Source organism: Pteropus medius, unplaced genomic scaffold (genome assembly GCF_902729225.1).
Source record: "Pteropus medius unplaced genomic scaffold, Ma_sr-lr_union100, whole genome shotgun sequence".
NCBI lineage: Eukaryota > Metazoa > Chordata > Mammalia > Chiroptera > Pteropodidae > Pteropus > Pteropus medius.
In genome coordinates, this window is record NW_024350319.1 from 27,704,038 (window position 1) to 27,728,886 (window position 24,849).

Genomic DNA, 24,849 nt, shown 5'->3' on the forward strand with positions numbered 1-24,849 from the left:
TGTGGGAATACAGAGCAAGAAATCCCCTTAAGAGATGTTTTAGAATATCTTCATACATAGTCATATAGACTCAAAGGGATTTTTGAGGACAAGTTGGCTTTGAGTAGTGAGGTAAAGGATTTGAGAATGCAGAGTTGGTGACTTTTTTGTTCGGTTGGCTGACCCTCTTCTCAGGAAGGGCTGGGAGAGAAAAGATCATGAATATAGTTTTGGAAAAATGGTTTTGAGTTGCTTGGGGGGAACACCCAGGTGGAGATGGCCAGTGGAGCTGTAAATACCACTCTGAAGCCCTGGAAAGAAATGAGATCTAAGTCGAAATGAGCGAGAGTCTGGAATGTGAATGAAATAACCCAGACTGAAAGAATGTACCATAGGTAAGCCAGTTTTCAATTAGAAATGTCAGAGTATGAAGTGGAGTAAGAAGATGGAAGAACCAGGTGAGGGTGATGTCAGGGAAACTAACTGAGAAGTGCTCAGGAAGAAGGGTTTTATCAATACAGTCAAATGCTGCAGGAAACAAAGCACACAACATTTGAACAATGTAAGAATGTGCCTTTATACATAGCCACGTGGTTGAACTTAAAACTCTGCCGGACTAGGGCGAGTTACAGCCACATGATCGACTTCTGTTTCTTTTTCATGAGAAGCCAGCTTCCCACTCGCGTTCTTCTTCAACGCTCTACCCTTTCCTCCCTTCTTCCATGTGGAGTGTAATTCTCCTCCACATTTCAATGTTTTGGGACTCGCCTCCCACTTCTCTCCTTCCCGCTGCATACCGTTGCCATGGAGACCCTCACTTAATTAACCGGATGGAGGGAGAGGGCACCGCTGTGGCGGGGGAAACACCCGGCAGAGCAGCGGCGGGAGGAGCGGAGCAGAGCGAGGGCTCTCGGGGAGGAGCGGGGAAGAGGAAGCACGCCGGCAGGCCGCGAGGTGGACTGCGACCTCCTGCTCCTGCGCGGTCCCCGCCTTTGCGCCTCCAGGACCCGGTCACCGCGCGCCTGCAAAGGGTCGTGTCCTGACGGGTTGCACGGGCGCCCGGCACCCGCAGTCTTCTCCGGGAACCCCTGCGCTGTGGCTTCCAGGTCTCTGCTCTTTCCTCTTTCCCCCACTAGTCTAACCACTCTTACCGCCCCCCCACCCCTTGGCCCCCCTTCAAATATTATCACACACGCACATTATAGTTCTTTCCTTTATACTGTTCTCTCAACGCCGGTTAAAAATTAGCTCCTCTGGACTCTAAAACGGTGCGTCTCAGGGCAGCTGCTCTCTTTCTCCTCGCCTGGGCGCAAGCACGGTGACTCACCACTGAATTTGAGCGGGGACTTTTGGACTTGCAGAACACGCAGCGGGGGCGATCTTTCCACGTCGGCGTTATTATTATACACAAGCCTTTGAAATTCTACATTACACTTAGATTCGGCGTGCGGCGGGGGAGGAGGGGGTGATGGTTAGTACTACAGCCCCGTGGACAGAACACTTTCGAACAAGGTTAAAGCTTTGCAGTTTTGTGGAGGAGTCTGCGGATTGAGTGATTAGGTATTTCTTTTTAAATGGGTATATTTTGGACACTTGCTTAATTAGAACTAAAAAAGATTTTGTAGGATGAAATCTGCTTTAGAGTGAGCTTTAGAGAATTTTGAAATTGGTCCTGGGTACCTGTTCACTATTAAAATCCCGTTTTTCAGTTTTAGAAATATGTATATTTTAAATACAGGGTATTTTTTTTTCTTTTTATATCTTAAAATGAATGTAAAAGTTCTTAGGTCCCCAGGGACTCTAGGTTCCTAGGAAACTTTACAAAGCTTTTTAGATGAATACATTTAAAAAATAAATTGAAACAGATTTTAATGTCTTTCCCATCATCAACAGTATATTGAAATACTTTTTATGATGATAAAATGTGAGGAATTACTTCCAATGGAATAGCAGTGTGTAGGTGTTCTAGATTTCCACCAATTAAGGTTAAATAGTTTCACATAATGCAATGTAATTTCGTGTAATTGCCTGATAATTCTTTTTATTTCTGATACGTTTGTATATAATTATAGAAGCTTTTAGAAGCAAATTATTTTGTTATTGGAAAGCACTAATATTTCCAATTTTATTAGGCAGAAAGTATCATGAAGCACCTACTTATTAATGCCTTAACATTCAGTTAGATGAGCAGTCAGGCTAAGTTGAAGACATGATATTAAAGTGATACACACACACCACATAATATCGAATAGTTTAGCATTGAATCTAAAAATATACATGTTTAATTGAACCGAATATTTTCCAGATGGAGAAATTAATTATTCTGCTGCTCTGGATACTGTATGCTATAAAGGTAAGACATTTTGAATATGCCCTATTTGGAATAATTAGTTAATGGGCAGGATGCTATTGCATTGAGTCTATCCATTTTGAAAAACAAGGGGTATGTTGGGAGAAATAATACTAAATATTAGGTTTATTACCTAAAAATATTTTCTTTGCTAGGTGCTGGACAAATTTGTACATATAGATGGCATCTGTTTTCACTGCTTACAAAATGTGTGGGGATAATCATTGGAGCGAGAGATGGGAATTTGGTAAAAGACATGGCATGGTGACTCATTTTAAGGTTGTTTTTGGTAGGAATTTTGATAAATATATCGTTCTGAGAGTTGAACACTTTTTTTGTCATCTGGAAAAGGTAAAGGGCCTCTGATCTTAAGGTCTATTTTGCCTCAATTGGTAATAAACTAAGGCTCTAAAATGACTCAAACATTTTGCACTCAAACTTATTTTAATCGCAAACGTATTGTCAATAATGTCTGTGAAATAATTTGGTTTTGTAGTCATTATCATCAAGGTACACAGTTCACATGCCAGGAGGGTGTACTGTGTTGTTCCTGTCTCTTCCTTACCTTTGACACTGGGAATACAGTGTTTCCTAGTTTGAAAAACATGGATCTTAAATTTCCCTGCTCTTATTTTACTTCCCTTTTGTAAGTTATTTTCAAAATTATGTTTACAAATACAGTATCCAATGGATGTTATTTAATTCATGTGTAGAAATCAATATTGCTGAAATATTTTCCAATTATTTGGCATATTATAGGTTTCATTTTTATAAATTAATAACCAAGACTGCATTTTTATTATTTTTTTATCATTACTTTTCTTTTTCATTTCAGATCTCAAAAAGTTTTTATTATATGCCAGTAAATAGACAAACAACAATTTTTATTGAATGGGAAGAATTTCCTAAGGGAGGATGTCCTGAATTTTATTTTTTAAAATACCAACTTCTTAATAATTTTGCCCAAAAAGTAAGACATCATTTTTTTTTGACTTTGATGAACAGTAAGCACAGTGTAAATTCGTTGTCACTAAATGTTATATCAGAAATAGGAACTTAATAGTTACTGTGATTTCTTACTTTTATTTTATTAACACATAAAATGTTAGAATTTATGAAGTATCTTCAATAAATAGTCGATCAAAATAATATTCAACTTTTTCAAAGGAACTGATGATATATTTCCCATTTTAGAATTTCCGTATTACAGAGAATAGCTATTTAAAAAGTAACATTTTATGTAAAAATAGATATTTTATGTGTATGTTTATATTCCATATTGGAAAAACTGTTTCTTATGAAGATGTACAAAAGTCAAACTTTTAGTGTATCTGACACAGATTTAGTAAACATTTCTTAAGGAAATGTGTCTTGTTATTTACAGAATGTCAAAAGCATTCCAACAGACCCACAAAAACCTCCAAAATCAATAATAACACTAGAAGAAAATGAAGACTATCATATCATTATACAATCCATAAAATATGGACAAATTTTAAGTGAAAAGTCATTTCAAACTCGTAAGTAATATATATATGTTGTTCAGCTATATTACCTAATTATAAAAGGGAAAATATCAGATAATTTGAATTTTACAATGATTAACAGGTATGTAATGGTAGTTGAAAATCACATTATGATAGTAGTCTTTTGTTCTTTAAATATAATATAAATTTCAATATTTAAAATAAATTTTAAGCTAAAAATAACATTTTTAGTTTTGACATTTAATATGTGATAATATAAATAAGTAGGTATAGTGGAAATGTTAAGTGTAATCCAGATTATTCTAAAAAATATTATAATGAGGATTTGTAATCTAATTCATTCACTCTAAATAGGGTACGAGAAACTCCCGTATAGTCTAGAAAATATTTTATAGTTAGTAATATTTTTCTACCATGGAAATCTTTTGTAATTCAATATCCTTGTGTTTCATTCAGTTTTATTTGACAGCATACTAATTATTCTTTCTGATTTTTTTAGGTGGAATCTCAACTAGAAATATTAAAACAATAGCAACAAGTACAAGTGTTTCTTTTAACTGGAGTGTGCTATCTTCCAATGACATTTCAGTGTCAATATCTCTTAATAATTCTTCACAAATTATGCAAAATAATGTCAATGTCTATGAGTGGGATGATTTGAAGCCTGCCACCTTATATGCTTTTACTTTTGAATTTAAACAGTTACATTTGGATTCTATAAATATACTTCAGAGACTGGATGTTCAAGTTGAAACAGGTATATGGATATTTAGTTTGTTATTAATTAATATATTTATTATACATTTTGTAGATAACTTGGCAGTTGCATTGTTCTATCAAGAAGTGATCCAGCCAAGTATTAACCACTGTAAATTACTTATAAATGAATTAGCATAGTCCCCTTTTTCTAACTATATCATTCTGGTATTTGACTAATTTAGTCAAGGTAGATTTAGCAGTATAAAGGAAAGAACCAACTGTATTTTCCTTCCACCACTTTTAAACCGAACCAGGTGGGTCCTCTTTTCTTGAACTCCGAATAGTTCATATAAATTCTATAGCTTTTTAGGTGACTCTAAAGTATCAGTGAATAGTCTCATTTTTAGATACTAAAAGGTCCATTCGAATCTAATAAAATAAGTCTGTCATCCTATTTAAAGCCTCTCCATTACTCATCCCTGATCAGATGTGACCAAAATTTAGAATATTATAAGCAGAAAGGGAATGTGTTAAATTTTTTGTTTTCCTAGTTCCACTTTCTTCCCCCACATGGTGGGAAAAGATACAAGAAGAGGAAAGAGTCATATATACTAATGAGGTCAATACACTCTTGTGATGGGCAAAGAGTCCCATTTTAATACCCTCTAAAAGAATAATCAATGAACCACAATGTCTGTTTACAAGTGAAGTGGAAAGATACTTGAATAGTAAGAACAAGACAGTAAGGTAATTAAAGCTTTCCTTTTCCCCATCTTCCTTCTTCCCCTGTGAAAAAATAAGACAACAGTTCTTTCAAAAGATTCTTCTCATAGCTTCCTAATATTGTGGGTGGACGTGCTGACAAAGCGCGAACAAGAGTTAAAGTACAACACCTCCTCCAAACAGGATGATGTTTTCCTTAGTCTTTCTGTGATATGCAGTCTCGGAGAAAAAGTCTCAGCAGCCATTCCATTTTATTTTATTTTTTTCTGGAAGGTGAACCCATTTGAAGTCAAGTGGCAGAGAACAGAATTCTTAGCAAGCATCATGTATAGTTCTCTAAAATAAAAAGAAAACTAAAATATATTTTAAAAATTTTCTTCCAGCACAGGAGTAAGGGACAGGAAGGCAACCTAAAGTACCTTAAAAAAAGAAAAACATCTGTCTTTTGTTTTAATTAAGTTATAATGGGACAATAATTCTGCATAATTAATTCTTATGGCTTCTTAAAAAGCTATTTTAATTGGTAGTAATTCATTTACTACTTGAATAATAACAGCTTTAGCACTTTTATTGGTTTGAGAGAAACATAGGGCAAGTGCACAATTAATGCTATGAGGTTTTCACAATTAACTTCTAGAGATGTTAAGAAATATAATTATGAAATGTTATATTACTGAATTCATCTTTAACGGAGCATTTTTCTTTTGGTAGGTTCTTGCTCACAAGGATGGGTAGCATTAAAGAGTAGCTGTTACAGAATTAGCAAAGAGAGTAAGGCATGGAATACAGCCCAGCAACATTGTAAATTATCCTTCAATTCTGCACACCTTGTGGATATAAAAAGTGAAGAGGAAAAAAAATTTTTATTCTCATATCTCAGGTCAAAGAATCAAATAATAATATGGACTGGTCTTAACGATTTGAAGGTCAGTAACTGTAAAGAAATGCGTATAACATGATAAACAAAACTGTATTATCTATATTCATCCATTCACTAATTTATTTATTCATTCATTTCTTCCTTTGTTCATTCAATGAATATTTATTGAGTACTTGTTTTAAGCCAGATGCTGTTTCTCTTTTTATTTTCCTATCTCTCTGTTCTCTCTCTCTTTTGGAGAGCAGTTGTAGGTTCACAGCAAAATTGAGGGGGAAGGTACAGTGAATACCCTTATAGTCCTGCCTCCACACATACATAGCGTCCCCCATTATCAACTCCAATGTGGTACATTTGTTACAACTGAAGAACCTACACATCATGATCACCCAAAGTTCATAGTTTACATTATAGTTCACTTTTGGTGTTTTATATTCTATAAGTTTGGACAAATATGTAATGTCATGTATCCATCATTTCGGTATCATGCAGAGTATTTTCACTGCCCTGAAGATCCTCTGTATTCTGCCTATTCATTGCTTCCTCACCTCTTTCAATCTCGTTTGTAGGTATCTGTTTCTTTACCTAATTATGCTTTAATTTTGGCCTTCCCCAGATCTCTCGAATTCATTTGAGTGATCTCATCCATTTCTTCACTTAATTTATTATGTAAACCAATGATTCTCAAATATTTATCTTGTGCACTTTCTTCTTTTATATATATATATATATATATATATATATATATATACACATACATATATATACACATACATATATATATAAAAGAAGAAAGTGCACAAGATAAATATTTGAGAATATTTTATATATATATTTTATATGTATAAAATATATATATTATATATATAAATGTATATATATATAAAATATTTTATATATATATATAAATTTTTAATTAAGCTTGTTGGGGTAACATTGGTTAATACAATTATATAATTTTCAGGTGTACATTATCATTTGACATCTGTATATTCTAGTGTGTGTTTACCACCCAAAGTCCAGTTTCCTTCAGCTACCATATATTTGATCCCCTTTACCCACTTTACCCTCTGCCTAAACACTATATTGGACCCCTTTTACCCTGTCTATCTCTCCCCTCCTCCACCATCCCACAGGTAACCACTAGTCTGTAGTCCATGCCCATGAGTCTGTTTGTTTGTCCTGCTCATTTTTTGCTCTTAGGTTTATATCCCACATATAAGTGATATCATGTGATTTTTCAACTTTTTCTGTCTGGCTTATTTCACTTAGCGTTATTATCTCGATGTCCATCCATGTTGTCGCGAAGGGCAGTATTTCATCTCTTCTTATGGCTGAATAATATTCCATTGTATATGACTGAGTAATATTCCACAGCTTCTTTAGCCAATCATCTATCGTAGGACACTTCAGTTGCTTCCATGTCCTGGCCACTGTGAATAATGCTGCTATGAACATCAGTGTGCAAATATCTTTTCAGGTATGGGTTTTCAAGTCTTTGGGGTAAATACCCAGTAGAGGGATTGCTGGATCATATGGTAGATCCATTCTTAGTTTTTTGAAGAACCTCCATACTGTTTTCCATAGTGGCTGTACCAATTTGCAGTCCCACCAGCAGTGTATGAGGGTTCCTTTTTCTCCACATCCTCTCCAGCATTTGTTATTATTTGTCTTGTTGATTATAGCTATTCTAACAGATGTGAGGTGCTATTTCATTGTGATTTAGATTTGCATTTCCCTAATAGCTAGCGATGTTGAGCATCTTTTCATATAGTTGTTGGCCATTTGTATGTCCTCTAGGGAGAAGTGTCTGTTCAGATTCTCTGCCTATTTTTTGATTGGATTATTTGTTTTTTTGTTGTTATTGAGTTGTATGAGCTCTTTGTATATTTTGGATATTAGGCCCTTATCAGAGGTGTTGCTTGCAAATATATTTTCCCATTCAGACGGTTGTTTCTTTAGCTTGTTGATGGTTTCTTTTGCTGAGCAGAAGCTTTTTGGTTTGATGTAGTCCCATTTATTTATTTTTGCTTTTACTTCCCTTGCTTTTGAGGTCAAATTTATAAAATCTTCTTTAAGCCCAAGGTCCTTGAGTTTAATTCCTGTGTTTTCTTCTATGCATTTTATTGTTTCAGGTCTTATATTCAGGTCCTTAATCCATTTTGAGTTAATTTTGGTGTGTGGTGATAGACAACAATCTAGTTTCATTGTTTTGCGGATGGCTTTCCAGTTTTCCCAACACCATTTATTGAAGAGGCTTTCCTTTCTCCACTGTATGTTTGTGGCTTCTTTGTTGAAAATTATTTGCCCATATAAATATGGGTTTACTTCTAGACTCTCAATTCTGTTCCACTGGTCTGTGTGTCTGCTTTCCTGCCAATACCATGCTGTTTTGATTACTGTTTCTTTGTAGTATAATTTGAAGTTTGGCAGAATGATTTCTCCAGCCTTGTTCTTTTTTCTCAGGATGGCTTTGGCAATTCAGTCTTTCATGCTTCCACACAAATCTGATGATTTTTTGTTCTATTTCTTTAAAAAATGCCGATGGGATTTTGATGGGGATTGCATTAAATCTGTATAATGCTTTAGGTAATGTGGTCATTTTAACTATGTTGATTCTTCCAATCCAAGAACATGGAATATCTTTCTATTTCTTTATAACTTCTTAGATTTCTTTTAGTAGAGTCTTATAGTTTTCATTATATAGGTCTTTCACTTGTTTTGTTAAATTTATTCCTAGGTATTTTATTCTTTTTGTTACAATTGCAAAAGAAATTATTTTTTCCACTCTTTTTTTCTGACACTTCATTATTAGAGTATAGGAAAGCTATGGATTTTTGAACGTTGATTTTTTATCCAGAGACTTTACTGTATTTGCTTATTGTTTCTAGTGTTCTTGTGGAGTCTTTAGGGTTTCTATATAGAGAATCATGTCATCTGCAAATAGTGACAGTTTGATTTCTTCATTTCCTATTTGGATACCTTTTATGTCTTTCTGTTGTCTGATTCCACTTGCTAGGACCACCAATGTTATATTGAATAACAGTGGTGATAGTGGACAGCCTTGCCTTGTTCCTGATCTTAGAGGGAAGGTTTTTAGTTTTTCACCATTAAGTATAATGTTGGCTGAGAGTTTGTCATATATGGCCTTTATGATGTTAACGTATTTTCCTTCTATTCTAATTTCATGAAGTGTTTTGATCATCAATGGTTGCTGTATCTTGTTGAAGGCTTTTTCTGCATCTATCGATATGATCATATGATTATTATTTTTTAATTTGTTTATGTTGTGTATCACATTAATTGATTTGCGTATGTTGAATCATCCCTGTGCCTCTGGGATGAAGCCCACTTGATCGTGGTGTATAATCTTTTTAATATTTTGCTGTATTCAGTTTGCTAGTTTCTTATTTAGGATTTTTGCATCTGTGTTCATGAGAGATATTGGTCTGTAGTTTTTGTGTGTGTGTGTTATCTTTACCAGGTTTTGGTATCAGGGTGACATTGGCCTCATAAAATGAGTTGGCAAGTATTGCCTCTTCTTCATTTTTTGGAAGAGTTTGAGGAGAATAGGTATTAAATCTTTGGTAGCATTCACTAGTAAAGTCATCTGGTCCTAGACTTTTACTTTTTGGTAGGTTTTTGATGACTGTTTCAGTTTTCATACTACTGATTGGTCTGTTTAGATTTTCCAGTTCTTCTTGATTCAGTCTAGGAAGGTTGTATTTTTCTAAGTACTGGTCCATTTCTTCTAGGTTATTAAATTTGGTGTTATATATTTTTTCATAGTATTCTTGTGTGATCCTTTGTATTTCTGTGATATCAGTCATAATTTCCCCTCTTTCATCCCTGACTTTATTTGTGTCCTTTCTCTTTTTTCTTTGGTGAGTCTAACCAGCCAGGGGTTTGTCAATTTTATTAACCTTCTCAAAGAACCAGATCTTTGTTGCATTATTTTTTCTATTTTGTTTTGTTTGTTGCTCCTTTTCTAGTTTTTTTAAGATGAAGCATTCGGTTGTTTATTTGGGCTCATTCTCGTTTTTGGAGATAGGCCTGTAATGATATGAACTTTCCTCTTATGACCGCTTTTGCCATGTTCCAAAAATTATGATATGATGTACTATCATTATCATTCATTTCTATGTATCTCTTGATCTCTCTTTTTTATTTATTTCTTCTCTGACCCAGTTATTCTTCAGCCGCGTGTTGTTTAATCTCCATGTATTTGTGATTCTTTCTGATTTCTTTTTGCATTTGATCTCTAGTTTAAAAGCATTATGATCAGAGAATATGGTTGGTATGATTTCAACCGTCTTATATTTGTTGGGCTATCTCTGTGTCCCAGCTTGTGTTCAATTCTTGAGAATGTTCCATGTGCACTAGAGAAGAATGTATAAGCACTGTTTTGGGATGGAAGGCTCTGTAAATGTCAATTATGTTCAGTTGGTCTAATGTGTCATTTAAGGATGTTATTTCCTTATTGATTTTCTGTTTGGATGGTCCGTCTATATCTGACAGTGAGGTATTTAGTGTTTCGGTCTGTTTCTCACTTTAGTTCTGTTAGTAATTACTTTACATATTTTGGGGCTCCCTGATTGGGAGCATAGATATTAATAAGTGCTATGTCTTCTTGGTGCATGATTCCCTTTATCATTATGAAGTGTCCCTCAGTATCTTTCTTTACCTTTTTTATTTTGAAGTCTATTTCGTCTAATATTAGTACCGCTACTCCCGCTTTTCTGTGAATGCCATTTGCTTGAAATATTTTCCACCCTTTCACTTTGAGTCTAGATTTGTCTTTGGAGCTGAGATGTGTCTCCTGAAGGTGGCATATGGTTGAGTTTTGTTTTTTGATCCATTCTGCAACTCTGGCACACTTTCTTCTTATGAGCTCCAGATATCTATCTCATTTTATTATGATTATCATTTTGAGAATTTTCTACAGATACATCAACATTGCTTAGACTGATGTATCATCTCCTTCCCACCAAACCTGCTCTACTTCCTCTATTTCTCACTTCTGAGAACAATACAATAATATCAACCTGAAAACATGGATGTCTTCTCCATTTTATTCCTTTCACTCCACACATCTAGGTTTTTGAAGTTCAGTTTTACTAAATACATACAGGAAGATCTGATGATTTTATTCCATACCAGTGAAAAGGAGTGTGTGATATTTTTCTCCAATATCCCTAACACTAATGGGATATCTCATGAAATTTCATTTTGGTCAACATTTTGTAGGAAAACCCAAGACTTAACACAATTATTTCTGTCTAGTCTGTGTTTTCTTCCTGATGAGCCATTTAATTTTATTTCCTGTTACTCAAAGATACATCTGTTCTCCATAGGATGTCCTGATCTGTGATGACTCAAGGCAAATTCTATCAGTTTGACACCAATCTTTCTGTAGAACTTTACATAAGCTTGGGCAAAACTACTGGCAATCTTTAAATGTATTTTCATAATTCTCTTTTTGAGCTTCCTTTATCTTTTAATAAGCAGAGAATGAAGTTCTAATAAAGGTTCCTCAAATCACAGTTCATTTCAGACACCTCAGAAGCCCCCGTCCCAGAATGCCAGGGTCTTTCAAAGTTTACAAGTCAGTGTAGATGTAGTTGTTTCCTATGTTAGTGTGATTGTTATAAACTGTTTAAACTGTTATGGTTACCAATCTCTGTTAAAAGGTTCAGGTAATATGGTCATGAGAGCCAAAGAGGCTCTCAAAGCATCCTTGTGGTTGCTATAAATTTTTCTAAGTATCTGAGATACAGTCTCTGCTTTCAAGATACTTAAAAATAACTTTGGAGGTACATGAAATATAAAAGTAACTATATAAATTTTATTTATAATAATGACTAAGTCCTATCGTGTCTCCTAAGTGCTAAACACCATCTATGTGCTTTACTTGTATGAACTTGGAGCAAAGGTAGGTTAACTTGTCCAAATGGACAAGCATCAGAGTCTGCTCTTAACCACTGTCCTCTATAATCTCTGCATTAACCTGATCTCTTAAGGTTGATATCAAAGTCTCCTGCTGGGTTATAATCCCTGTGGTAGGTTGAGGAAGTCATCACCTCTTCCAGCCATGCTAAATAAGTGTGAGTTTGTTACTGGACTTCAAGGATAGGCTGTCTTATTCATCATTATGTTCCTAACTTCACTGCGGGCCTGACACTCAGCAAGAACTTAATGAATAAAAGGTTAACAGTCACTATATTCTACTTTGTGAGAATTATATAGGTTACTCTCATTTAGTTCCCACAACAACCTTATGAGGTATGCACTATTATTATTCTCATGTTATAGATACAGAAGATGAAGCTCAAAAAATCCTGGGTCACATCGCTAATAAATGGCCATGGCAGACCTTGAACCTGTACCTGTCTGACCAATACTCATGCCCTAACCATTTGAATATATTCCCCTTGAGCCTCTGACTATTTTCAAAAATGGTAGCTCCAATGCAATAAAGCAAACCCTTTGAAGAAACAATATTCCTCCATTCTGTTAGGTGGAATTAGTATTTATTTTTTAAAATCTGTTTAGAATGTCTCGAAGGAGCAATTCTCTTTAATCTTCATCTATGCCGCTAGCTTTGAACTATGCTTGGTGCTGTGATAACATGATAATCAATATAGACATGGTCTCTGTTTTCATAGTGCTCATTATCTCTATAAGAATTTTATGAGGAGCTATTATGTGCCTGGTGTTTTGCATGCATACTCTCTAAACCTGTTGGCAACCATGTAAACTAGTTTTGTCTATCTCCATTGTACAGGTGAAAAAGTTTAGTTCCTAAGAGGTTAGTAGTTGTCCAAGAAAGACAGTAAGTAGCAGAAACATTGATTAGGATACAGGTATATCTTTGTCAAAGCTTGTACTTTCTCTACTACCCCATTCAGGGAGGGTAGCCACGTGATTATCTAGAGATACGTTCATTACTTATGAGAATTGAGGTTGGTGATATTCACTAGTGACATCCTATAGCAGAAAGGTACCAACAACCTCCCCTGATGCATATGACTTAGTTGATGACTTGAAGTAAAATAACTACCATCGAATGAATAATAAGTCTGTACCTGGCATTGTATTGAGCCCATCCCATGCACTGCCTCTTTAATCCTCACAAGTCAAAGTACAGATTCTAATATTAATACCCATTTTACAGATGAGAAGATAGAGGCTTAGTGTGAGATTTAGCAAGTTGCCTGAAGATGTATAGCTGGTGAGTGAATGAAAGTAAATCTGTCCCCAACTCAGAATCTTTATCATGAAGGAAATCTACATAAATATTTTAAACTGTTTGTTGATTTAACAATCTTAGAAAATTTTATAATATAGGCGTGACCAATAAAAATCTTCAAATATACCTATTTGAAGATATGACAGGTTTTCTTTATATTGGCTTAATTTGTGCATCTTATTACAGAAAGAAGGTCATCTCACATGGACAGATGGATCATCTTTTGACCTTAAGAAAAATGAGATCTTTTCTTTTCCACTACTACCCAAGAATGAAACACATTGCTACATTTTACAGCAAAATGCAACTGGCTCAAACTATTTTTTTGCAAGATTTTTCTGTTATGTTCCATTGCCATATATTTGCAAATATGAAAGTAATTATTTTTTAGTATTCTTATGTTTATGCATCTCACTTTTATAATTTTAAAAATAGAATTATAATTTATAATTAAAATAATTCTTTTTTTGTATTTCAGCACCTTTTCTGCAGGAAAACTTTTCAATTTATATAAAGGATGTTGGAACAACTGAAGTTGTATTAAGTTGGAATAATTTGAATGGGTGGAATAATTTGAATAAGTGGCTGAAACTAGGATATAAAATTATCATTAAATATTATTTAAATTATACAGAACAACATTTTGAGAGCATGCCTCCAAATACTACAGAAAAATCAATTACCCAACTGTCTCCTGGCCAAGTATACAAATTTTTACTCTTTGCAATAAATGAATGGGAGGCGAAAACTACGTTAAGTCCAGTATTCATTGTTGAAACACGTAAGTTACAAGTCATCTGAAATTATAAAATTTCAAGTATTTAATATCATCAATAGTAGATATTTCCTGGGGATCTGGTATTTTCTCATAACACTTAGGGCATACCTGCAACTTTGTCAGTTTTAAATTACAATGAATCTGTTTATATGTTTGACTTATCTTAAACTAGAAGCTTGTAAGAAACTATATCTTATTTGTTTTATAGCACCAGCTAGACTGGTGCCTAGTCTATGGCAGATAATAAATTTCTGTGGAAATGAATTTGCGATATATGTTAATAGCAAGAGATATGTGTGTTTCTGGACTTTAAGAGGATTACAATTAGAGAAAATTAGTGAGGGATAAAAGTAAATGCAAACAAAACTATATAGCAAAATATAACCTAAATTTCCACTAGGTGGTGCATGAAATAAGTGCTTTCCAGAATTCAGAGGGTAGGTGACAGGGGAAGACTTGAGGAAAGGAAAGGCTTAGACTCAAACTTGAAGGAAGAAAAAATACATGTGAGATATGTATTTTAAATGTCTGAAGATATGAATTTGTGAGCAAAGAAAAATGCAGACTGACTGGAGAAGATTTCCTTGGGCATGAGGGTAAAATCAGTTTGAGAGGAGATGGTGCCAGATTTGGGACTATGAGGAATCTCTGTTTCAGATGATTGAACTTGACCTTAGAAGCAGTGGAAATCCATTAAGGCTATAGTTTTAAGACTTGCTTAACCTTCCAATAAGCACTCTTAATGCATTACTCACTCAGTCCTTACCTCAGCTCTGGGAGTAGCTATATAGAAATGAGAAAACTGAGCTTCAGAAAGGTTAAGTAAACTGACTAGAGTAGCATGCTTTGTTAAGTAGTAGAGCCAGACAGGAACTCAGATGGTTTTATTTTAACTCTTGAGATATTGCATCTAAAGAAAGAAGGGAGGGCAGGGAACGGATATGGCTTTGTGGCTGTAATGTGCAAGGTGCTGTTTTAAGAAAAGTAATCTTCAGGGATTAACCAGGAAAATCACTGGCACTGGATGAAATGGTTTGTAGTGGGTAAATATTTCTGTAAGGGGATGAATGCCCCAGTTCCGGTGATGATGAGAATCAAGAGTGATTAATATGAAGTCCCTGCCCTCTAGTCTGACATGATCAGACTAGACGTGATTCAGTGATCACCGAATGCCTTATTAAGTGCCACTTTGGTGCTGCTTGTAATAAAAATAATGATTGAATAATAATATGTGTTGAACACTGTGCCAAGTGTTTTACATTCCTTATCTTATTTGATCTTCACAATAATTTTAGAAGGCATTACTACTACAATTCCCATTTTATAGTCAAGAAAGTGAGGCTCAAAGAGAGTAAGTAATTTACTCAGGAAGGGGAGCTAGAAGGTGGAAGAGCTATGACTCATACCCAGTGTTTCTTTTCTCTTCAAACCAGAATATTATGGAAGTACAGAGAAGTGAGAGATTATTCAACCAAACCACATCACTAATATCATGTATTTTCTTATATTTTTATCTCATAGGCCCATTATCACCTCAAAATTTCACAGTTACTCATGTGACTCCAACGGAAATATTTTTACGCTGGGATCCTCCAGATCTTGTATCTTTTCACCATTACCTTGTGACTATTTTGGATCTTGAAAACAATAAATCAGAGGAGGTATTTGTTGCAAAACTCAACACATCAGCAACAATTAGAGATCTTAAATCTTTCCATCATTATCTGATATATCTATTCAGTGTAGCAGAAAGAGGAACTCTAAGCCGCTTTGAGAAACCTATTTCAGTCATTACAGGTAAGTGTGGACATATTTTGCTTTTTAATCCAAAATATAAATTACACATGTTGTAATATTATTTTGTTGAAATTTAGTGATGTCGATTCTTTATAGGTACAAATAGGTACAGTTGAATATTTGTTGAAATGTTAAATCACAACTTTATGCATGGATTATAAATACTAAATTCATTTAGATATAAACATCTGAATTGTTCCTACCAGAGTTCCTAGAAGACATCTTCCTTATCATAACCTTGGCTAGAAAATAAATTATCATAAAATATGAAGATTAGTTTACTCAATTTTCTTAACAACACTAGATCCATCAAATAGGTCTGTGCAGTTACTTTATTTTCTCTCGCAGTGTGATGAGTTGACCTCAAGGGGGCAGTCTCATCCCAGGACTCTGGCCCATGCATTTCTAATCAATCCACAGGGCAGTTTTTGAATCCTTGTCTGCAGAACGAAATCATTAATCTTTCTTTTATTTAAGCATTCTATTCACCCTCTTAAGTATAAATCATTCTTTTTTGAAAAGGTAAAACACTATTATATGAAACAATGCATAACTAAGCACATTTTGGCAGCATATCCCTGTGTGTGTGATACGTGTATTGTTTGTGTGTGTGTGTGTGTGTGTGTGTGTGTGTATTTAGCATGCCTACATGCAAAGTTCTTTGAAATTTCATCAACTGAAATTTAAACACCCTAGAACTGAGGTAAAAAACCTGCACAAGCACAGCCATAGATTAATTAACCCCACACTTACTAGAAATACTTGAGATTCTTTGAAAATAATAACAATAAGAAAAGATATTATTTAATGCTTATTAAATGCAAATGCCTAACATGTATTCAGTGTTGCAAATCTTAACTAAAAATGTTTTTCCAATTGTACACTAGATAATAGATGTTTTTTCTTGCCTGAGCTCAGACAAAGCATCCTTTAATTGATAAATACTTGATTGAATCCCTTACACTTTAAGAAGATGCTTCCATTTTTAACTGACAGGTGGACTTGGAGGATTTCTCACAAGTCTATTAATTTTGAAGTCATATTAAAATCTCCCATAGTATGTACCTATTTGTTTAATCGAGGAACAAGAGGAAGGTACTTGTCAGCCTGTACATTTAATTTTAGGTCATTTGCTATGTAAATTAACTATAAGCTGACACAGCAGTGCATATCAAGGATTTAGTAATTCAATGCTCTTTTAGTCTCCTAAGGTCGAGGTGATTTTCTTTTTTTTTTTCCTTTATTATTTACTCAAATTATTTTTTCAGTATCTGGAACTGCAATGACACTAGCGATAAAGATGAATAAGACCTGCTGTCTGCCTTCCAAGTGCTGACATACTAATGGAGTGAGATGAACATGTTAAAAAGCAGTGATAATGCTGTGTTGTAATTGTTATTATAGGGATTATGCTCTGGATTTTATGGAAGCATAGAGAGGAATCCACCCAGACTCAGGGTACAGGGATAGTCACAGAAGTCTTCTTGTGGAAGAATGGTACTCTTAGTCATAAAGGAAGAGAAGGTATTCACCAGGTGGGAGTAGGGAGGCAGAAGGATGTTGCAAATAGAGCAAATAGCATGTACGTAGGTAAAGAGGACCAAAGAGGTATCTATCTAGTTATACCTGGAAAAGCCAGAGAAGGCTTTTTGAAAACACTGACATTTAAACATTAGAAAATTGGAAGTAGATTAACATGACTGGAAAGGGGCATGACAGTGGTCCTCAACCTTTTTTGCACCAGTGACCAGTGCTCCTATGAGAATCTAATGCCCGATGATCTGAGGTGGAGCTGAGGCAGTGATGCTAGTGCTGGGGAGCAGCTGCAGATATAGATGAAGCTTTGCTTGCTTGCCCACCGCTCACCTGCTGCTGTGTGGCCCGGTTCCTAATAGGCCACGGACTGGTACCAGTTTGCAGCCTGGGTGTTGGGGACCCTCAATGTAGAGAGAGTTTAGAAAATATAAGCTAGACACAGAATGTAAAGGACTTTGATACATAACAAGGAGTATATTTTTATTCAGTAAAATTTAACTTCTTTGGGATCATGGAACCTCTTGAGAATGTGGAAAATGAATGGACCTTCTCCCGTAAGAATGCACATGCATGCACAGAAAATTTTGTAATTATAGGCCTATCACAAACTTAGCAGATATCATCATTTTCTCGATCACTGCTTATATGCGACATTCAGTAGATTTCATTTAATTCCTCCACTGAAGTAAAGGTTTATAACAGTTTGTAAGTTTTACAAGTACATAAAAACAAAGATCTGAAGTTGTTTCACTCTGAAATCTTGTGGACAGTTTTTCTAATTGGATTATGCTGGCATTTTTTTAAAAATAATTTTACATAACCAATCAATTTCAACTCTTAAAGTCAGGCCAACTGCAATTCTGTGAAATTAAGGTATAGGATGAACACACTGTGGATTTGGCTGAGAATATTTTCCTGGAAAATTAAAATGTGGCATGTGTGTTGATAAAGGAGTAACAGATTAAAAAGAAATTATAATTTCTGCTAAGAAAGTAATTATGAAAATCATAAATCTTTAAGGATTATTTAAAGTAAAACTACTGAACAGTTTAAAATTCTACAAATCATTCTTATAGTAATGAACTAATGATTCATCTTGTGCTTGGGAACTATTAAAAGTTCAGGGGAAGTATATAACACAGAACAAACAATTAAGGCTAAAAGGAAGGCATTACAATGTCCAGAGAATTGCATAAAAGTAAAAACCATAATGCTTGATGTTTGAATAAATTGTGTGAGGAGATAAACCAAAGTATTGTCTTTGGTTTTTATAATAGACTATCAAGAAAATTCTCCGATTGTGTTCTCCATGAATTGTAAACACAATAATTTCCTTTCTTTCTAAATGAGTGTCATAGCTTTCAGAAATTAGAAAGATAATGTAATTTAAAGTTGCAACTATCTTTATGATAAATACCAGTCCCAAAGCTTTAAAAATCATCTACATGTTAGTGATGACTAAATTTATATCTCTAGTTCAGACCTTTCTCCTGAACTAAAGAGTTAAATATTTAACTGCCTGCTCATTCTATCTCATTTGGCTAAGAGACATCTTAAATTGAATATGACCAAAACTGAACTACAGATGTTTCCACCCAAATCTGCATTACCCATAGCCCTTTTCCATGTGAATTCACAGCCATTTAATTCATCCAATTGTTTAGGTCAAAAACCTTGAAAGTATCTTTGACCCTTGTGTTTCTCTTACAGCCTGCACCCAAACGGTCAGGAAATCCTGTTGATTCTGTTGTTGAAAATCCAGAATCGTAATACTTGTCCCAACTTCACTTATGGCTATTGTCATCCAGGCCACCACTCTCTCTCACCTAGATTACTGGCTTTGCTCCCTTGTTTTTACCATTTGTCCTCTTTATAGTCTGTCATTAATATAATAGCCCAAGTGATTTTTTTAAAATTTAGGAAAGATTATACCTCTGCATATAGCCCTGTAGTTGCTACCTGTTTTATTCAAAGTAAAAGCCTATGAAGCCTTGCATGACCTGGCTTCCTATTAACTCCGGCCTCATCCTATGACTTTTTCCTTCACTCTGGCTTACTTTCTGTGTTTGAAGATGCCGGGTAAACTCTTATCGTAGGACTTTTATTTTAGCTGTTTTTTTCCTGCCTGGAATTCTCTTCTTCCAGAAATCTGCATACTTAAATTCCTCCCCTCCTTTAAGTATTTTGTTCAAAATCTTACCTTTTCAAGGACCCTTACGCTTGCCCTGAATTCTCTATTTAATACCACAACTTCCTGCCTATATCCACCACACTCCTGAGCTCCCTAACTCTGGTTTAGATTTTTTTTTTTCTTAGCATTTATCTAAAGTACTATGTAATGTACACATTTGTTATATGTATTGTTTATTGTTTATTTCTATCCATAGAATATAAAATCCATAAGACAGTAATCTTTGTTATTTCTTCCTGATGCACTCAGCGTGCCTGGGAGGATGACTGATGCGTAGTAGGTGCCCATGTATATTTGATAAAAGACTGAATAATCTCAATAATGGGAACATTACTCTGATGGAACCCTTAAAAATCTGAAGAAATTGCTAAATAGTTTCTGTTTTCCCTTGGTGTGCAATACATGTGCTTAATTATATTGATAAATCTTGCCTAGTAATAGCAAGACATATTTTTTTCCAAAATTGAGTCCTTTTCAGGATGGGGCAACATAAGGATTTGATTGGTTTTTTAATTTTATTTTATTAGTTTCAAGTATACAGTACATTGGTATATTTTACAGTACATTTATATAGTTTATAAGATGATCCCCCTAATTTCTCTCCTCTGACTTTGTTAAATTTACTTTAAGTACTAATTAATATTGACTGGGATATTTTTACTCAATAGAGTGAGTACTGCTAACAGTAAACTAAGATATGGGCATCTATTTCTCTGTTTCTTTAAGGTATCAATCCACCTCAGAAAGTTTATGTTACATCTGAGGATGTGGGAGAGGACAGTATAGTGCTTCAATGGGAATCCCCACCAGATGGCCACGAGGTCTACATTCAAATCAAATCCATACCAGATACAAAACAAGTCATGAATCTTTTTGTAAAGGATGCTAATAGATTCAAGATTGATAATTTAACCCCCGGAATGACATATGACATTGGAATGGCAATGGTGATTAACGGGAACTTGAGTGAACTGGTAACTATTCAACAGACTTCAAGTGAGAATCAAATACTTTTTGTTTTTAACATATATTTGCTGATCTCAGGGTACTGTAAAATATTCTCTATAGACTCACCTTATAGTGGTTTTTACCTTTTTAAGCAGCTTGTTGGCGTACTTCATATAATAGTAGCCTCGAGACCTGAGTAATTCTTATCCCTTTTATCCTGGCAATGCTCCCTGATTGTAGAAAGGCAGTATTGTTTATGATTAAGAACTTGACCCTAAAGCCATACTGCTGAGGTTTTAACCTGGGTTCAACTATTTGAATAACCGTAGGCAATGTACTCAACCTGTTTATGCCTCAGTTTCCACACTTATAAAATGGGAGAAAATAATAGTATGTATTTCATAGTATTCTCTGAGAATAGCTGATTGAATAAATGTAAGTGCTTAGCACACTCCCTGATATATAGCTACATAAATACTTATGATTATTATTATATCAACAAAGGCATGCTACTAGCACATTGGAAGGAAAATTTGATGGTGTATAAAAGGTTTAGGACCAAACCAACAAAAAATTTCTATGTCTTTTCTCAAATAAGATTAATTCACTCAATACGTAGTCATTGAAAATCTATTAATGAGGGAGAAAGGCAATTAAAAAAGTGAAAAGCAAAATAAATGAAACAATGTTTATACGTGTTTATAAATTGTGATAAACATTAGGAGGGGGAAAAAAGCAAAGTTCTGTGGTCGACAGTAATTGAAGAGGAATGGAAGGTTCTACTGCAAATAAATTGTAATAGAGGGAGTTACATTTGAATGGAGGCTTAAAGGATAAGAAGGAGCCAGAGTAGAATGAAGTGGTGGAAGGGTACATCAGGCATGAAGGCTGTAAAACAGGAAAAAGCTTGGTGTATCTGAGAACAAAAAGCCCAGAACATATGGTATCTAATTAAGAGGGAGAAGGGCAGTAGGAAATGATATTGGAGAAGTTTTCAGGGGTGAGATCATGAAGAGATTGTAGCCTATGCTTTTGAGTTTCTTTTCAGGGTAGTGGGAAGCCACTGAGAGTTTTATGTGGGTGAGTGACAATGTGACCTATGTTACAAAAATTTACCTATGGCTATGTGCAAAGAAGGATTTGTAAAGGGGCAAGGAAACTGGGTAAGAGGGTATTGGAGAATCTAGGCAAAAGATTATGGTGGACAAGATGGGGAAATGCAAATGGATAGTAATAGATACATTTTATATTATGGAAATAGGTGGTCCCAGCTTTAAAGCTGGAGTGCTTGTGATGAATAAATGAAAAGAGAAACAGGATTTTGACTTGAGCAATTCGGGTAGGTAGTGATGACTGTGAAGAAGGAAAGATTATTGGACCTCACCAGCCTTTTGGCTAACAATAAGGGCAGCCTGGTGGGGAAAAATGGATTGGTCTAAAAAATTCTTTATCAATAGTTTCCACACTCAACCAACATTGAATCTTCCCATTTTATCCTCCAATTCATGTATGGCACTTTCATACTTAAATTTCTGAGAAAATCTACCTAAACATAATTATCATAGGAAACAGTTATTCAAAAGAAGACTACTATTAAAGATATTGCTGAAAGAGTGTGAGGTTAGAGTGTCCCTATATTGTCTCGGTGCCTAAGTTTACTCTCTAAAAAAGTTAGATCCTATTCTTCTTTGACTCTAGACAACTTAGCATATTTCAACCAATCTGCCATCTAATAGAAAATTTTTGCCTCCCTTCCTAGATAGTGATCTCTTTCACAATTTTTTTTTTTCAGCTTTGTACCTTCAGTTGTAAGCACAGTTCTTGGCTTTATTTAATTCAAGCACTTATTTGTAAAACTGCTATCCAACATGGAGGCTGAAACATGAGTAAACATACGTAAATTTTAGGAAGAATGATAGAATATTGGTGTTTGAATGTAGGACAGAGATCTTGCCCATCTGATATGTAATTCCTGCATAGTGCCTGTGATCATTTTGGAAAGTTACATCCTTGTCACTTTCCTCTGTTATGCAGTCTGTTCTCCAGAGCATCACAGAGCAAATCTACTCCTGGATTCACATGAAAGGCCATCAAATATTTGTTTGGAAACAGACATTTTGTGATCCTGGTATTTATAGTTTCTTTCTGGTGAATTATCTCTAGTTCCTTCAAGCATTCCACTATTTCTTATAATCCTATTGGCTTTTCTAGTCATTTTTAAAGCTTAACAATCATCTTTGGCATCACCAGATTATTTATCATTCATCATTTGTACTTGTCTCAAGATAATAAAGCAAATATTAATTTATCCCAAGGTGCAGAGGTAGAAGTTAATGCTTTCTGTGCATTCATTCAACAAATATTTGCTGATTATTATTGTACTATTTTTCTCTTTCCTACACACTTTGAGGCAGTTACCCATAGAGGGGCATTTTCTTTTTAATGAGCTTTTGCAGACATGTAGAAGAAAATAAAATTTATATATTCATTTGTTTCTCTTTCCCCTTTGAAACACATGTTTTTCTTTCTCTCTAAATTATTCTGAACATAACTAGCAAAACTTGATTTCCAGTTATTGTTGTGTACCTTGAACCATAAAATGTGCCTTTCAGGAGAAGGTGGTGCTTACAAGCACAGACCTTGGAATTGGATTGCCCAAGTTAGAATGCTAGCTTCACAATTATTAATTTACATCCGTTGAGAAGTCATTCAACTTTTTTGGTGCTCAGTTTCCTTCTCTCTAAAATGGGAAAGGTAATTAATCTTATCTACCTTATGAAGTTAATATAATTTAAGAACTTTGACACCAAGCAAGCAGTTGGAGAGTGTCTATTGTTAGGATTTTTATTTCTCAACAGGAGTGGAGTGGTGGCATTGAGGAGCAGTGGTCCACTTAGCAGGAAGTAAAGCCATTCCAGTGTCTATGTGGTCTCCCTTTGTTGGAGGAATTTAACTATATCCAAGTTTTCTTGATGGAAGAAGAGCTCTAGGAGAGCTCGCGTTTGTGTTTTCTTTATTCTTTTTGCTGTAGAATAAATTTCAAGATAGACTGGGCATCCCTGACATCTCATTCTACCTTGTCTGTAACAAAAGACTTTGAATTTGGGCCAATTCAGTTTATCTCATATTGAAAAAACCTCACACAGCCCCCAGGGCTACCATTTCTTTTGAAAGAGGTTTTGCAGGAAAATGGGTAAGGATAGAGTTCACAGTCACAGTGGCAGAGACCCATCAGAAGTCTCCAAAATGTGGTGAGAACTTTCTTTTTTTTTTTTTTTGAAGCGAAATCTACTCCACCTTGAGTTTCCAGAGGTTCAGGAGATAGTTTTGAAGAGAGGAAGAACTTTGTCCCATTCTACACCTTTCCGGCCTTGGTGACCCTTCACTTTACCATGTCATGCATTAACGCCATTTGGCACCATTTCCTTGGACACGTGGAATTGATGGGAAGCCCCACATTTACCACCAGAGAGAACATCACCGACTCTAAATACTTTTATGACTTACATCAGACTATGCCTATTTAAAGCCTTGTCTCTCCTTAGAAGATGTCTTTGGCACCCAAGAACATGGAAGCGAATTGTTTCCATGACTACACCGGGTCACTCCTTTCCAATCGCCAGATCTTTAATTCCTGCTCGAGGAATTAAAGCTTTCACAGATTATTACCCACAGATTTAGATGGGTTGGATGCTTTTGGGATGTCACCCTAGCCTTGGAAAAGCCATATTTACTGTAAGAGCTTTGTTACTAAAGACAGCTGGAAGGAATTTAAAGCGGAAACTTACAAAAAAAATTAGTGGTGGACAGAAAAAGAAAAGATAATATAACTGGAAAAGGAAAAACATGGTAAAAGTGCCTTGAAACCCAGTAGTATACCATATGGAATTTTTTATGGTTAGTATATTGAACAATTTCTCATAAGCACCCAGAATAGAAGAGGCAAGAAAGTTATATGTAACAGCTGATGAATTAGTGGAGATATTGCACAGGTTTTTATGGTTTAGAATGCTAAATATGGGTGTGTGTTTAAATCCTGACTCTGGAGAAAGTAGCAGAATCACATTATCAAATATTTAACAGTAACTTAGAACGAGTTCCATTGCATAAAACGAGATGTCACTAATAAAACTGAAAAGGCCATCTAATTATTCTCTGAAGGAAAAAGTACTTTTCAGAATATATTTTTTAGAAGAAAATATCTTCTTACAAGAAAGACAGATATAAGGATATAC

The 24,849-nt window shown here is 34.9% G+C and overlaps 1 protein-coding gene across 3 annotated transcripts in view; it reads left to right on the plus strand.

Annotated features, from left to right (window-relative positions):
* Positions 1–1,205: 1,205 nt before the first annotated feature.
* LOC120583380 (fibronectin-like) overlaps positions 1,206–24,849 on the plus strand; it is a 44,550-nt gene continuing 20,906 nt past the window's right edge. For 2 of the 3 annotated variants that reach the window (XM_039838921.1, XM_039838922.1), the window contains exons 1-10: positions 1,208–1,539; positions 2,285–2,332; positions 3,165–3,299; positions 3,714–3,849; positions 4,316–4,573; positions 5,950–6,164; positions 13,551–13,740; positions 13,843–14,145; positions 15,664–15,939; positions 20,393–20,662. In XM_039838921.1, coding sequence (XP_039694855.1) covers positions 2,285–2,332; positions 3,165–3,299; positions 3,714–3,849; positions 4,316–4,573; positions 5,950–6,164; positions 13,551–13,740; positions 13,843–14,145; positions 15,664–15,939; positions 20,393–20,662 — 1,831 coding nt within the window. In that variant the 5' untranslated portion in view covers positions 1,208–1,539. Of the gene's footprint in view, positions 1,540–2,284; positions 2,333–3,164; positions 3,300–3,713; positions 3,850–4,315; positions 4,574–5,949; positions 6,165–13,550; positions 13,741–13,842; positions 14,146–15,663; positions 15,940–20,392; positions 20,663–24,849 lie in introns of all 3 variants that reach the window. The other variant, XM_039838920.1, reaches the window with a different exon arrangement.